Here is a 15,037-nt window from a genome sequence, read left to right as displayed (position 1 = left end):
ATGAAAGAATCAAAGCATGGAATGGGAGGGGAAGCTACGGTTTTATGTTGAACAAAGCCCTGTTCCCTTTACTTGGGTCAACAAATCCCCCTCCTATTTCTGTTTGAAAGGAATATATGTTAACCTAGCTGCCAGCCATTTATTGGTCACATAATCAGTTTCTGTCAGCCCATGCAACGAGATATATGAAGCCTTTGCTTATGCGCTGGATAGGGAGGCCGAGAATGTATCAGTACAAAATAAGAAAACATAGATGCCAAGATGCATTTCTTTTCACAGAGAATCATCAACCTCGAACAGATTGCAAGAACACAGTGAATTTTGGGTTCATTACGGGCCTTCAAAAAGGAGCTGGATGAGTAAAAGCGAGTGCAAGACACTGAGTTACAGAAGGTAGGTGGAGTCAGAAGCCACTGGTATCATTTGGTGCAGACTCATGGAGCTTGTTCCAGTTCCTTTGTGGGTCCTAAATTGCCCTAAGGGTTTTTTTTCTCCATTTGCCTCTTGCAGAGGATTGTGTTGTGATTGGCGGGGGTGGTGGTTTGATGGTGCATGTAGGCTAGATAAGACAAATAGAATGGACCAATTGTTTTTTTCCCTCCTGTTCTTGTTCATATGATTCTGCAGACAACATGTTTAACAGTGTTAAAGAAATGCAACCCAAAAATTAAGCCAGCTTTTTTCAGATCATGACTATCCACTGCATGCTGGGATTGCTATGGTTACCTATAGTCCAACCCATTGTAAATTGAAAGTAGCACAGCAAAGGCTTCTAAAGCGCACATTAGTCCAGCTGAAATATTATTAATTCCAACTGCTATCGGGCATTTTATTTTAAAAAAGAACTGAAAATTAGACTTAACCATCCATTTCACAGTAGATCTTCATTATACTAGTGAATACAGGTATTTCAGTTTATTTTCTTGTGTCCAAGTGTACTTTCCAAAAAAATGAAACAATACAAATTAACATAGCTCACTGACGAACATCACTCTCCTCTCTTTCTGCTGAGTGAAAGGAGTAGACCTAGTGAAATCATTGCAATGGGACTAACTGGATCACTCTTTCACAGGCACCATGGGCCGAATGGCCTCCTGTGCTGCAAGATTCTATGGATAACCACTGCAGATTTTATTTCAAAGCATATGGTCTTTGATCCAGAAGTGTTTTAAAAGAATTAGCAATACCGTTTCAATACTGAGTGTGTGATTTTCTGAGACCCCATGCCATTAACAGTGCATACGGAATTTTCCATGAAGCCACACAGAAAATTTTGCCTTGCATGCATCACCAATTTCTATCCAGATTTTTTATTTTATTTTTTTTAAACTGAAAATTACAAGCACAAAGCCTGTGCAACATCTGAGTAAATGCTTTGTTGCTCAGAAGTAAATGTCACCTATGGAATGACAGCTCGTCTTTATACAAGGTGAAGTGAATTGTGCTAATGGCCCTGACATTTGGCCTCTCCAGGTGCATATGGTGTGTGCACGTGCCCGAAGAGGCCCCGCACGTTCCGAGTCTCGGCGCGCAAAGCCGACACTTACGAACTGTCACAATTTCTTCTGACAGTTCCAATGCATCCCCGAGAGAAGGGCCTTCGTGGGTGGAGATTTGGGCTATTTGTCCAACTCTTGCCCAGCGAATGTCCTTAAAACTCTTGCGCCTGATAAGAGTTTTAAAAGATAGAAAAATTACATTTTATCACTAATTTTTATATTGAAAACCCTGTCCATGGAGGTAAGTTTATTTTTAACCCTATTAAAACATTTTTTAAACATTTTCAAAAAAAATATTTTTTTCTTCACATTTAATTTATTCATTTCAATTAATTTTAAATGTGACATGTTTTTTAAAATTTATTGTGTTGTGTTTGTGTTTTGTGGAGTATTCTCATTGATAGTAATGGGAGCTCATACAAATGGAACGCACCATTATTATCAATGAGGTTGGGTAATTCAGGTACAGTCAGCATGGATTTATGAAAGGGAAGTCATGTTTGACAAATTTACTGGAATTCTTTTGAGGATGTAAAGAACAGGGTGGGTAAAGGGGAACCAGTGGATGTGGTGTATTTGGACTTCCAGAAGGCATTTGACAAGGTGCCACATAAAAGGTTACTGCACAAGATAAACATTCACTGGGTTGGGGGTAATATTTACAATCTATATTAACGACTTGGAAGAAAGGACTGAGTGTACCGTAGCCAAGTTTGCTGACGATACAAAGATGGGAGGAAAAACAATGTGTGAGGAGGACACAAAAAATCTGCAAAAGGACATAGACAGGCTAAGTGAGCGGGCAAATATTTGGCAGATGGAGTATAATGTTGGAAAGTGTGAGGTCATGCACTTTGGCAGAAAAAAAGCGAAGAGCAAGTTATTATTTAAATGGAGAAAGATTGCAAAGTGCTACAGTACAGTGGGACCTAGGGGTCCTGGTGCATGAAATACAAAAGGTTAGTATGCAGGTACAGCAAGTGATCAGGAAGGCCAATGGAATCTTGGCCTTTATTGCAAAGGGGATGGAGTATAAAAGCAAGGAAATCTTGCTACAGTTATACAGGATATTGGTGAGGCCACACCTGGAATACTGCATGCAGTTTTGGTTTCCATATTTATGAAAGGATATACTTGGGAGGCAGTTCAGAGAAGGTTCACTAGGTTAATTCCGGAGATGAGGGGGTTGACTTATGAGGAAAGGTTGAGTAGGTTGGGCCTCTACTCATTGGAATTCAGAAGAATGAGAGGTGATCTTATCGAAACGTATAAGATTATGAGGGGGCTTGACAAGGTGGATGCAGAGAGGATGTTTCCGCTGATAGGGGAGACTAGAACTTTGGGCCTACTCCTGTTCCTGTTTCTTATGTTTTTACATTGTGATTGGTGGTCAAGGCCCATGTGATCCCAGGTTGGGGTTCCTGCCTGGGATGCGTGGGCCTCTGCGCTGGGCTGCGCATCTCGGCCTCAGAGCGCAAGAGTTCGTTCCTCTGGGACCACCAAGTACTTTCGTAAAAAAAAAAATTTGGTCGGAGATATCCGTCCGTGAATATTTGGCCCATTATTCCCTGTGCCTTTAGGCGTTTATTATTAATTACAGCAAGACAAATGTAGCTGGGCACAAGAATGATTAAATTGAACTTACATTCAGGGTATACAATCCAGGCAGCAGGAGTCTGTAATATTCTCCCCATTTATTAGTTTGGAAAGGAATGATGTTTTTTCTGCCTTGAACCTCCACCAATGCATTTTCTATGGGGGCATCATTAATATTCAGAACTTGCCCTTTTATACCTGTATAAATGGAGATGATAAAAATAAATGATAATAGATTAGCATGGAGAACTGTTGTAATCTAAACAACAACAACTTGTATTTGTATAGTGCCTTTTAATGTAGTGAAATGTCCCAAGGCGCGTCACAAGAGTATTATAGGACACAAAATTTGACACCGAGCCACATGAAATATTAGGGCAGGTGACCAAAAGCCTGGTCAAAGAGGGAGGTTTTAAGAGTCTAGAAGGTGGTCTTAGTTATGCTGCGGATATGTGGTCGGAAGCTCATTTCAGGGTCAAATATGGCACCAAGGTTGCGTACAGTCTGGTTCAGCCTCAGACAGAAGTTGGGGAAAGGGATGGAGTCGGTGGCTCGGGAACGCAGTTTGTGGCAGGGACTGAAAACAATGGCTTTGGTCTTCCCAATATTCAACTGGAGAAATTTCTGTTCATCCAGAACTGGATGTCGGACAAGCAGTTTGACAATTTAGAGACCATGGAGGGATCGAGAGAAGTGGGAGTGAGGTCGAGCTGGGTGTCATCAGTGTACATGTGGAAACTGACGCTGTGTACCCGGATGATGTCGCCAAGGGACAGCATATAGATGAGAAATAGGAGGGGGCCGAGGATAGGTCCTTGGGGGACACCAGAGGTAACGATGCGGGGCTTGAAGAGAAGCTGGTGATTCTCTGGCTATGATTAGATATATGTGAGTGGAACCAGGCGAGCGCAGTCCCACCCAGCTGGACGACCCTCCTTGGTCATAACCCAATTTCAACTATTTACCGTGCATATGGTGCTTATGACAATATTCCTTGGGGGGGAAAGGGCATATAGCTATGGTAACTTGGAATCCTTCAAACAGTCCCTTTCCTGTAGAATCAGATAGGTACCAGTTAGAAACTCAATTAATTCCTCAAGATGACTGTGGTTGAAACTCTTAACCATATTCAACACCCAAGCGATGGATTATTGCTCTCAATCCTGTACAAATCTTAAAACCCACCTCACAAACATGCATTGTGGTAACTGAACAGTTTAGTTTCTGTCTCTCCTCATAAATCTATTCTAATTTTACAAATTAAGAAAAAATGTAAATTGGGAAAAAGGTCAATAGCCTCAATAGCCACATGTACAATCTGTAGCGAACAACTGTAGAATCACAGGCCTGGATTATCTTCAAAACACCCAGAGAGAGTTGGGGTGGGTTGTCTGCCTGTTGCTGCACTGACCTCAACTCATTATCTTGCATTGGGGGTCATTAGTTAATGAGACAGGGCAGTCTCCCAGTAGGTTTCCCGTTGCTGCTGCAGCCCCCAAAGAGGAGGAAACCAAAGGGAGCAGAACTCTGTTTCTCTCTCCACAGATGCTGCCTGACCTGCTGATTATTTCTAGTATTTTCTGTTTGTATTTCAGATTTCCAGCATTTGCCTTTTGTGTCAGCATTCAATGTTTTGTTTAGGCCTTCATCTGGTGAGTGACTAAGCCCTCTCCCAAAGCGAGGTCTAGCTGATCTTACAACACTCCATCATCATCATAGGCAATCTCTCTGAATCGAGAAAGACTTGCTTCCACTCTTAAAAATGAGTCCTTGGGTGGCTGAACAGTCCAATACGAGAACCACAGTCCCTGTCACAATCGCTGAGGGAAAGGGTGGGTGGGACTGGTTTGCCGCACACTCTTTCCGCTGCCTGCGCTTGATTTCTGTATGCTCTCAGTGATGAGACTCGAGATGCTCAGCGCCCTCCCGCATGCACTTCCTCCACTTACGGCGGTCTTTGGCCAGGGACTCCCAGGTGTTACAACATTACCCGAGGGACGACCAGCACCTCTCCTCTGGTCATCCCTCGGGTCAGTGACAGGTCGGTAAATACACTGGGTTGCCATTTACATGCAGTGAAGGGGCTGCTGATGATCTTCCCTGCTGGAGCCGCGGTGGAGGGGGGGAAAATGTTCGAGTGGGAGGTGGTGGTAGACCTAAGCTCCGATTCCTCCCCAGTGTTTCTACCACTATCCCACCTGAGTTGAGAGAGATAGTGGAGGAAAATGCAGGCCAAGTTGTGTTGAAAGAGCATCAGACCTATATACCCATAGGGAGGAGAGCTTAAAAATTATTCACAGAATGCAGGAGTCACTATGTTAAAATTACTGACGAGACAGAATATCCAACTTTGACTGTGAAACTAGTTGAAAGCCCAAAAGTGTAAGAAGGTGAGTTTATCAATGTTGCACAACAGCTAAGCACACCACAAGAATAGCAAGATGCTTTACACAGGAAAGAATGAGGGATGAATTGCATTTAAGTATATGTAGATCCGATTATAGATTACATAAGAAATAGGAGCAGGAGTAGACCATACGGCCCCTCGCGCCTGCTCTGCCATTTAATACGATCATGGCTGATCTGATCATGGACTCAGTTCCACTTCCCTGCCCGTTCCCCATAACCCCTCATCAGTTAAGAAACTGTCTATCTCTGTCTTAAATTTATTCAATGACCCAGCTTCCACAGCTCTCTGAGGCAGCAAACTCCACAGATTTACAACCCTCAGAGAAGAAATTCCTCCTCATCTCAGTTTTAAATTGGTGGTCCCTTATTCTAAGATCATGCCCCCTAGTTCTAGTCTCTCCTATCAGTGGAAACATCCTCTCTGCATCCACCTTGTCAAGCCCCCTTATAATCTTATACGTTTCGATATGATCACCTCTCATTCTTCTGAATTCCAATGAGTAGAGGCCCAACCTATTCAACCTTTCCTCACAAGTCAACACCTCATCCCTGGAATCAACCTAGTGAACCTTCACTGAACTGCCTCCAAAGCAAGTATATCCTTTCGTAAATATGGAAACCAAAACTGTATGCAGTATTCCAGGTGTGGCCTCACCAATACCCTGTATAACTCTAGCAAGACTTCCCTGCTTTTATACTCCATTCCCTTTGCAATAAAGGCCAAGATTCCATTGGCCTTCCTGATCACTTGCTGTACCTGCATACTATCTTTTTGTGTTTCATGCACCAGGACCCCTAGGTCCTGCTGTACTGCAGCACTTTGCAATCTTTCTCCATTTAAATAATAACTTGCTCTTCGCTTTTTTTCTGCCAAAGTGCATAACCTCACACTTTCCAATATTGTACTCCATCTGCCAAATTTTTGTCCACTCTCTTAGCCTGTCTATGTCCTTTTGCAGGTTTTTTGTGTCCTCTTCACACATTGCTTTTTCTCCCATCTTTGTATTGTCAGCAAACTTGGCTATGTTACACTCTGTCCCTTCATCCAAGTTGTTAATCTAGATTGGAAATAGTTGGGGTCCCAGCACTGATCCCTGCGGCACCCCATTAGTTACTGTTTGCCAACCCAAGAATGAACCATTTATCCTGGCTCTCTGCTTTTTGTTAGTTAGACAATCGTCTATCCATGCTAATATATTACCCCCCAACGCCGTGAACTTTTATCTTGTGCAGTAACCTTTTATGTGGCACCTGGTAAAATGCCTTCTGGAAGTCCAAATACACCACCCTGTTCTGGATTACAACCAGATTGAAGGTGTTTTAAAATGACCTGAACTGTACTAGGCCTACAGCAGTTGCCCTGACATTTTAAAATCATTTTATCCACCCTGTTCGTTACATCCTCAAAGAACTCCAGCAAATTTGTCAAACATGACTTCCCCTTCATAAATCCATGCTGACTCTGCCTGACTGAATTATGCTTTTCCAAATGTTCTGCTACTGCTTCTTTAATAATGGACTCCAACATTTTCCCAACCACAGATGTTAGGCTAACTGGTCTATAGTTTCCTGCTTTGTGTCTGCTTCCTTTTTTAAATAGGGGCGTTACATTTGCAGTTTTCCAATCTGCTGGGACCTTTCCAGAATCCAGGGAATTTTGGTAAATTACAACCAATGCATCCACTACCCCTGCCGCTACTTCTCAAGACCCTAGGATGCATGCCATCAGGTCCAGGGGATTTATTTGCCTTTAGTCCCATTATCTTACTGCATACCACCTCCTTAGTGATTGTGATTGTGTTAAGTTCTCCCCCACCCACCCCCAAAGCCCCTTGACTATCCACTGTATTACTACTAAATGTTTCTAGACCAATGGGAAGTTCTACTTCGTCTGGGTGAAAATGTTATTTAGGTTGAATTTCAGTGGCTCTTTAGAACTATAACCAATTAATAAGTTGACTTGACACACAAAGGGTCAATAATTGGATAAAATGAGCTAGAATGTTAAATAATGATGTAATGATTTAGTCCTTTGAATTTACAGATCATGCAGTTTATGACAAAATAAATTGATATCTATGCAGTCTCAGCAGTCTATATTATTAGTTGTTGCCACAAAGATACATAATAATAGAATGAGACCCTGCACAAACCTAGATGAGTAAGTTTGAGGAAATTCATCAGGGAGGCTTTATTTTCAGTCCAGTATTCCTCCAGCATTATTGCCGGTGGATTTTTACAACACGACAGCTCGACAGTTAGCTCAAAACACTGTCCTGAAATGTAGTTGAAGTCTTGCATTCCACCTAACAAAAAAGGTTTAAAGTGCAATTTTAGTAGTTTTAAACAACAGAAATTATACAATAGTTATATTTGTTTAGTCTTGTGTCTGCTGAAAACCTAAAAGAAATCTATTTAAATATACATTAAAAATCCACAAGTGATTAATAGAGGACACAATATATAACTGTATATTTCACTCTGGAGATACAGCACTGGTAATGCAAAAATGGCTTTGCAGCTGTAATACATCAATGGTAAATGTGCAAATTGCACTTAATAAGCCTCAATAAAGACAAAAGTGGCATCCTTCGAATTAAGGATATGAATTAGTGGGGTCACCAAGTATTTCTTTTAAAACACATCGTTCCATTGTGTGTATTCAGTGAGAAAATAAGTCAAAATAACGAGGAAAGCCCATGATTTAGCTGGGCTAGCTGATCTTGGCCAGTGCGACAATGATCCTCAGTGCCTCCAAGTTAGGAGAGGGAAATTAACCAGAGTTCCCGCTCCTGATCATTCTTTCAGTGCTCCAGTCGAGGACAGGTTTAGGTTCAGTTGTGATGTCCCCTCGTAGTTGTTAAAATGGAATTTGTTACAGAATTCCCAAGGCCCTGTGTAACCTTTGACCCTGCCCTGTGAACTTTTGTTCGCACACCAGTGCAATGTTCTGCTGATTTAGGAAAACTGATCATCAAACGGATTTTTTTTTTAAAGCAAGGGGAGATCATTCAATAATGCCGATCAGTAAACTCCTTCATGGCAAGAGGAGTAGATTTGCTTAGTGTCGACCTGTTGGGAATATCTTCCTTATCTAAGGAAGGACATCCTTATCTAAGGAATAAACTTGCCTTAGAGGCAGTGCAACGAAGGTTCACTAGATTGATTCCTAGGATCAGAGGGCTGTCTTATGAGGAGAGATTGTGTCAAATCGGCCTATACTCCCTGGAATTAGAAGAATGAGAGGCAATCTCATTGAAACATACAAAATTCTGAAGGGTTTGACAGGATAGATGCTGAGGGGTTGTTTCCCCTGTTTGGAGAGTTTAGAACTAAGGGGCACATTCTCACAATAAGGGGTAGGCCATTTAGGACAGAGGCTTGTGAATCTTTGGAATTCACAGCCATAGTGAGTATATTCAAGGCTGAGATAGTTAGATTTTTGGACTCGAGGGCAATCAAGGGATATGGAGATCGGTCAGGAAAGTGGAGTCGAGGTAGATGATCAGCCAGGACCTCATTGAATGGCTCGAGGGGCCATATGGCCGACTCCTGCTCCTATTTCTTATGTTCTTATCTAATGTGGTGAGTTTGCTATTTACTCAGCTTGTTTAACATTACTCTAAATTAGTGTTGATGTGGGGATATCCAAGCGGATGCCACATCGCTGTAGGGGGAGCAACAAAGCTGAAGAAAATAAAATCATGCAGGCATTCTATCAATAAACTAGTACAAGCTTGACTTCCACCAGCATCAACTGAGGCAATGATAATTTACAAGTTTAGTTGATGATGGTCAAGATGAAGTTTGACACATCTATCTTCATCGCCATAGTTACACAGAGGCCAGTGTCAGCCTTTTCAGCCACGCTCTGGAATGACTGTCCCTAAACTCTTCCATCTCCTTCCCCACATTAAGTCCCTTTTTAAAATCCACCTCTTTGTTCCCCTCCTTTGGCTTGGTGTCCATTTTTTTTCTAAGCCTTGCAATTGTTGTTGGAGCACAGGGTGAACATACAAAGGGAGAGAGGCTTAAGGAGGCAATTGGTAGTGGAGTAAAGAATCCAGTGGTTATCTTTTCTCTTCAGGACAATCCTAAAGTAGTAGGTGGTCCTGGCAGAGGGGAATGTAGCCCAGTAGAGTTTGATGTGATCCAAACCGATCTGGAAATGCATGGCTAAGCCTCTTGAGTGCCTGACATGCTCAAGAGTGTGCACCTTGGACTTGAGAGAATGAAGAATGGGGGCCAGATTAGAGGAATGACTGAGATGGGAGACACAAGGTTTTGCTTAGGACAAGGGCATTAAAAGTGCAGAGAAAATAGTTGGAGAAATTGATCTTGCAGAGTTATTGTAGCAATGAGGGCCAAAGGTTGACAGCTAGAAGTATTAAAGTGTACTTGTAAGTGACTTGATGGAGTTTTTCCAGGGGCAGTGCAGAAGGAAGTGGAGTTGAAGTCCTTTGGGGGGGGGGAAGGAAGGGGCTGTGGGATACAATGAAGTGGTCACTGAGCAGGACCATTGGAGATGACAAAGTTGAGTGGATGGCAATGAATATTGGTACGAGAGTTTATATGGAGGCTGAGATTTAGGGCTGGCAGGAGGACAGTGAATTCAAAGCAGAAACAGTATGGGGAGGTGAGAAGGAGTTTGAAATCACTGGATGAGGTTGTTCAGTTCCGAGAGAAGATATCTCCGGTAAGAAACTTGGGGTGGAGCTTGGAGTGATGCAAGAGCAGTGGAACAGGAGGTGCTCGGAGGAGCAATAAATGCCAGAGGAGTCGAGGGAAGAGACCAAGATGTGGCTTGGTGATACAGGTCATGCCATTGCTACAGTGGTTGGATGCAGCAGGTGGGGGAAAGCATAGCCAGGTTGGGAGGCTTCAGTATGGGCCACACATGAGTTTTAGTCAAAGCCAGAATGTCAATACAATCATCCACAATAAGATGGTTGATGCCAAGGACCTTGATCACGAGTGAATGGACATCCTGGAGGGAAATAGTGAGTGACATTGATCTGAGAGCAGAATTCAAGGTGGGGGGTGGGGCGGGGGTGTAGTGATGGATGGGGTGAGCAGGAGTTTGAGGAGCATTTATCCCCAGCAGGTTCACTGGGTAAGAAGGTCGGCGAGAGAGGATGGAGAAGTTGGAGTTGCTGTTTCTAATGAGGCAGAGATTGATGCCTCAATGGTCCCTACAGAGAATGCCAAAAGTGTGCCAGGATAGCATGAATCAATAGCTGAAAACTCAGAAGGCAGGGGAGTAGTGATGGATTGGGGGACAAATGACCTGATAGCACTGAAATGAAAGGTGGGTTACAGAAAACAGGAAAAAGGAAACATTGTATAGACATAATTTCCATTGGGAAGGAAAGATAGAATAAGAGAGAGATACTGAAGGGAAGCAGAATAGGAGTAACTTTTGAGGCACACATGGGGAGCGATTTTAGTGTTGTTGTATGAGGGAGAAATGTTGGTCAGGGCACAGAGAAAGACTCCCCGCCCTTTGAATAGTGCAATGGAATCTTTTAATGTCCACTCGAGCTATTGGAACAGTTGGACAGGATCTTTATTTAATATCCAATGATTCACAACTCCAACAACATTGCACTTCCTCAATGCAGCTCTCCAAGCGATACGTGGAGACTGGCCGCGTGGTATCCATTGCCTTTGGCCCACACGCCAGTAAGCTGGTGGCTATTGTCGATGTTATCGACCAGAACCGGGTAAGTGCTTCCCACACCGTCCCCTCGTGTTTTACCGTGAACTCCAAACCTCGGACTCTGCAGCTGACACTTGCCCCGCGTGCATCATCTCAAGTGGTTCCGCGTGCGTCTTAAAGTTAGTAGCTGGACCATAGTTTTCTGAGATTCATCTCATTGTGGAGGATTATATTACATAAGAACATAAGAAATAGGAGCAGGAGTAGGCCATTTGGCCCCTCAAGCCTGCTCTGCCATTTAATAAGATCATGGCTGATCTGATCATGGACTCAGCTCCACTTCCCTGCCCGCTCCCCATAACCCTTTATACCTTTATTGCTCAAAAATCTGTCTATCTCTGTCTTAAATACATTCAATGTCCCGGCTTCCACAGTTCTCTGAGGCAGCAAATTCTACAGATTTACAACCCTCAGAGAAGAAATTCCTTTTAAAAACTTTGCAAAGTAAAATGCTGCTCTCCTTTATCCTTTGGGCTGAGAATTAAACATTTCCCTCTGGAAATGAGTTTGTCTAAATCAAACGTTTTTAAAGGCATCTTGCATCTTTGGCACCTTCAAAGTTTGTGCATGTTTGTGTCCGAGTGAATTGACTTGTTCATTGCTTTCAAATCCTTCCGTGGCCTCTGTCTTGACCCTGGAGCTCCCCTAACTCCATCAGATGGCTATTTGCCCCGCCCTGTGAGAACACCACCGCAGTTCGGGGCTATAAATAAGAGCTGAAGCGCAGGGCCCTGGAACATCGTAGTGGAGATGCGGCGAATGAGGGTACGGGGCCCAGAAGAGCCAAGGGCCCAGGGGCAGCACGGACCTGCCCACACTGCGATATTTGTGCGCACTGGATCCGTGCAGCAGAGCAGGTCTCCAGTCGTCCTGGTTAATCCTTGCCACTGGTTAAAGGCCGAGCTCTGTCAAGCCCGTATGGTGGCTGATGTGCAACGGTCACCACACGTTAAAAAAATTCACGCACCGGCATCTTCCACCCCTTCAATTGGAATTCAGGACTGGAATAGTGGGTCCTTCATTGAAACATCTATGAATTCTCGTGGAAGCAAGTCATCCTCGTTCAAGGGACCGCTTATGATGATGACTGGAGAGCCAACTGGGATGTGTTCAAATCCTGGATTGAAGCTGGAATGCAGATCACTGTGACTGAGCAGTGACAGTTGAAATCACAAAATAAACCAGAAAGATCTGCTTTCTCTTTGGAAGAGGCACAATCAGGAAGAAAGAATTGTGGAAAGGAAGATTCAAGTAATAAGTTGCAGATCCTGGAAAAGCATCATCATAGGCAGTCCCTTGGAATCGAGGAAGACTTGCTTCCACTCTAAAAATATGAGTCCTTAGGTGGCTGAACAGTCCAATACGAGAACCACAGTCCCTGTCACAGGTGGGACAGATAGTCGTTGAGTGAAAGGGTGGGTGAGACAGGTTTGCCGCGCACATTCTTTCTGCTGCCTGCGCTTGATTTCTGCATGCTCTCAGCGATGAGATTCGAGGAGCTCAGCGTCCTCCTGGCTGCACTTCCTCCACTTAGGGTGGTCTTTGGCTGGGGGCTCCCAGGTGTCCATGGGGATGTTGCACTTTTTCAGGGAGGCTTTGAGGGTGTCCTTGTAACATTTCCTCTGCCCACCTTTGGCTCGCTTGCCGTGAAGGAGTTCCGAGTAGAGCGCTTTCTTTGGGAGTCTTGTCAGGCATGAGAACAATGTGGCCTGCCCAGCAAGAAGACAGCAGTTGAGCATTTCAATACATGTGTGTTAAGCAGCATGGACAATGGTTTGGAGAAGGCACAAGCAGAGACAAATCTGGCTCCAGTTGCTTCAGACTGATTTGTTATTTTATCATACTTTCACTTGGAGAGAATAGTGTGAAGTACTGGAATAATTCACTGGCTGCTTAACAGTCTGACAGGCCACAACATGAATGCACCTTCCACGATCTTAACCATCTTAAGCAATCATAGGCAGTCCCTCGAAATCGAGGAAGACTTGCTTCCACTCTGTTCTCATGATTGTACAGTCCAATACGAGAATTACAGTCTCTGTCACAAGTGGGGCAGACAGTGGTTGAAGGAAAGGGTGGGTGGGGAGTCTGGTTTGCTGCATGCTCCTTCCGCTGCTTGCGCTTGATTTCTGCATGTTCTCTGTGACAGGACTCGAGGTGTTCAGTGTCCTCCCGGATGCTCTTCCTCCACTTTGGGCGGTCTTGGGCCAGGGATTCCCAGGTGAAGGTGGGGATGTTGCACTTTATCAAGAAGGCTTTGAGGGTTTCCTTGAAACATTTTCTCTGCCCACCTGGGGCTCGCTTGCCGTGTAGGAATTCCGAGTAGAATGCTTGCTTAGAGAGTCTCGTGTTGTGCATGCGGACAATGTGGCCTGCCCAACGGAGCTGGTTGAGTGTGGTCAGTGCTTTAATACTAGGGATGTACTTCTCCAGCGCTTTGAGATGTACGCAGTAGGATGTTTCCAGGACGGGGGTTTCGGAGCTTGAACAGCAGCTAGCGTCACTGCGGTGTATCCATGAGACTGGGAGCTATGTGGATAGCATGTTTCAGGAGGTGGTCACCCCACACAGTAAGAGTGTGTTGGCAGAAAGGGAATGGGTGACTGTCAGACAGACAAACAGGACCGGGCAGGTAGTGCAGGAGTCCCGAGTGCATCTTGCTCTCTAACTGGTATAATACTGGTGAAGGCCATGGTTTCTCTGGGGAGTACAGCCAGAGCCAAGTCCATGGCACCAGAGGTGGCTCAGTTCTATTGGGGGAGTGGGGGAGGATGAAGATCGGGAAAACAATAGTTGGGGTTTTGATAGTTACGGGAATGGGATAGGCATTTCTGCGGCCGCAGACATGATTCCAGGATGCTATGTTACCTCCCTGGTGCCAGGGTCAAGGATGTCACTGAGTGGCTGCAGAACATTCTGAGCGGGGAGGGTGAACAGCCAGAGATTGTGGTCCATATCGGTATCCACGACATAGGTAGAAAGAGGGATGTCCTGCAGACAGATTTTAGGGAGTTAGGAAAGAGATTAAAAAGCAGGATCTCAAAAGGTAGTAATCTCCGGATTACTTCTGGTGTCACAAGAATCATAGAAAAATTATGACCATTCAGCCCATTGTGTCAGTGTATGAGCTAGTGAGTATAGAAATAGGAAGATCGAGCAGAGGAAGGCATGGCTGGAGAGATAATGCAGGAGGGAAGGCTTTAGATACCTTGGACATTGGGACTGGTTCTGGGGGTGGTGCAACCTGTACAGGCCCGAGGGGTTGCACCTCAGCAAAGCTGGGACCAATATCCTCACAGGAGGGATTGCTAATGATGTTGGGGAAGGTTTAAACTAATCAGTCACCAAAATCCAGGTCACTGATTGGAGCGTGGGCAGGTACAGCAGGAGCGGGGTGGTCGGGACGAAGGAGCGGCGAGAGATTGCAGAGCGACGTGATCGGGGCCCAGGAAAGGCGTGAGTTCAGGGCCCAGAAGAGTCGAGGGCCCAGGGGCAGCACGGGCCAGCCCACAGTGATGTGTGCGCACTAGGTCTGTGCAGCAGAGATGGTTTCCAGTCGTCTTGGATAATCCTTGCCACTGGACCAAGACTTAACTCTGTCAAGCCCATGTGATGGCTGGTATGCAACGGCTATCATTTGTTTTAAAAAAAAAAATCCCGCACGAGCATCTTCCACCCTTCAATATGTAGTTCTGGACCTGGAATATTAGGTCCTTCATTGAAACACCTGTGAACTCATCCCTTTTTGGTGTGGAAGCAAGTCATCCTCGATACAAGGGACCGCCTAAGAAGAAGAGTCCACTCTCTGAGCCAT

The 15,037-nt window shown here is 44.6% G+C and overlaps 2 protein-coding genes across 3 annotated transcripts in view; one reads left to right on the top strand and one right to left on the bottom strand.

Annotated features, from left to right (window-relative positions):
* LOC139280647 (carboxypeptidase M-like) overlaps positions 1 to 15,037 on the bottom strand; it is a 71,950-nt gene that overhangs the window by 5,834 nt on the left and 51,079 nt on the right. The window contains exons 7-8 of the mRNA XM_070900233.1: positions 7,658 to 7,810; positions 3,145 to 3,293 (exon numbers count right to left, since the gene is read on the bottom strand). Of these exons, the coding sequence (XP_070756334.1) occupies positions 3,145 to 3,293; positions 7,658 to 7,810 (302 nt within the window). The remainder of the gene's footprint in view (positions 1 to 3,144; positions 3,294 to 7,657; positions 7,811 to 15,037) is intronic.
* Positions 1 to 15,037, top strand: part of LOC139280645 (E3 ubiquitin-protein ligase Mdm2-like) — a 111,624-nt gene that overhangs the window by 57,231 nt on the left and 39,356 nt on the right. Inside the window, exon 13 of one of the 2 annotated variants that reach the window (XM_070900231.1) lies at positions 280 to 393. The exons of the other annotated variant lie outside the window; for it this stretch is intronic. Within the exon in view, the coding sequence (XP_070756332.1) occupies positions 280 to 359 (80 nt within the window). The 3' untranslated portion in view covers positions 360 to 393. The remainder of the gene's footprint in view (positions 1 to 279; positions 394 to 15,037) is intronic. 2 annotated transcript variants of the gene reach the window in all.

This window comes from Pristiophorus japonicus, chromosome 15 (assembly GCF_044704955.1).
Source record: "Pristiophorus japonicus isolate sPriJap1 chromosome 15, sPriJap1.hap1, whole genome shotgun sequence".
Taxonomy (NCBI): Eukaryota; Metazoa; Chordata; class Chondrichthyes; family Pristiophoridae; genus Pristiophorus; species Pristiophorus japonicus.
Note: the sequence above shows the minus strand (reverse complement) of the source record. Positions and strands in the feature narration are given on the sequence as shown.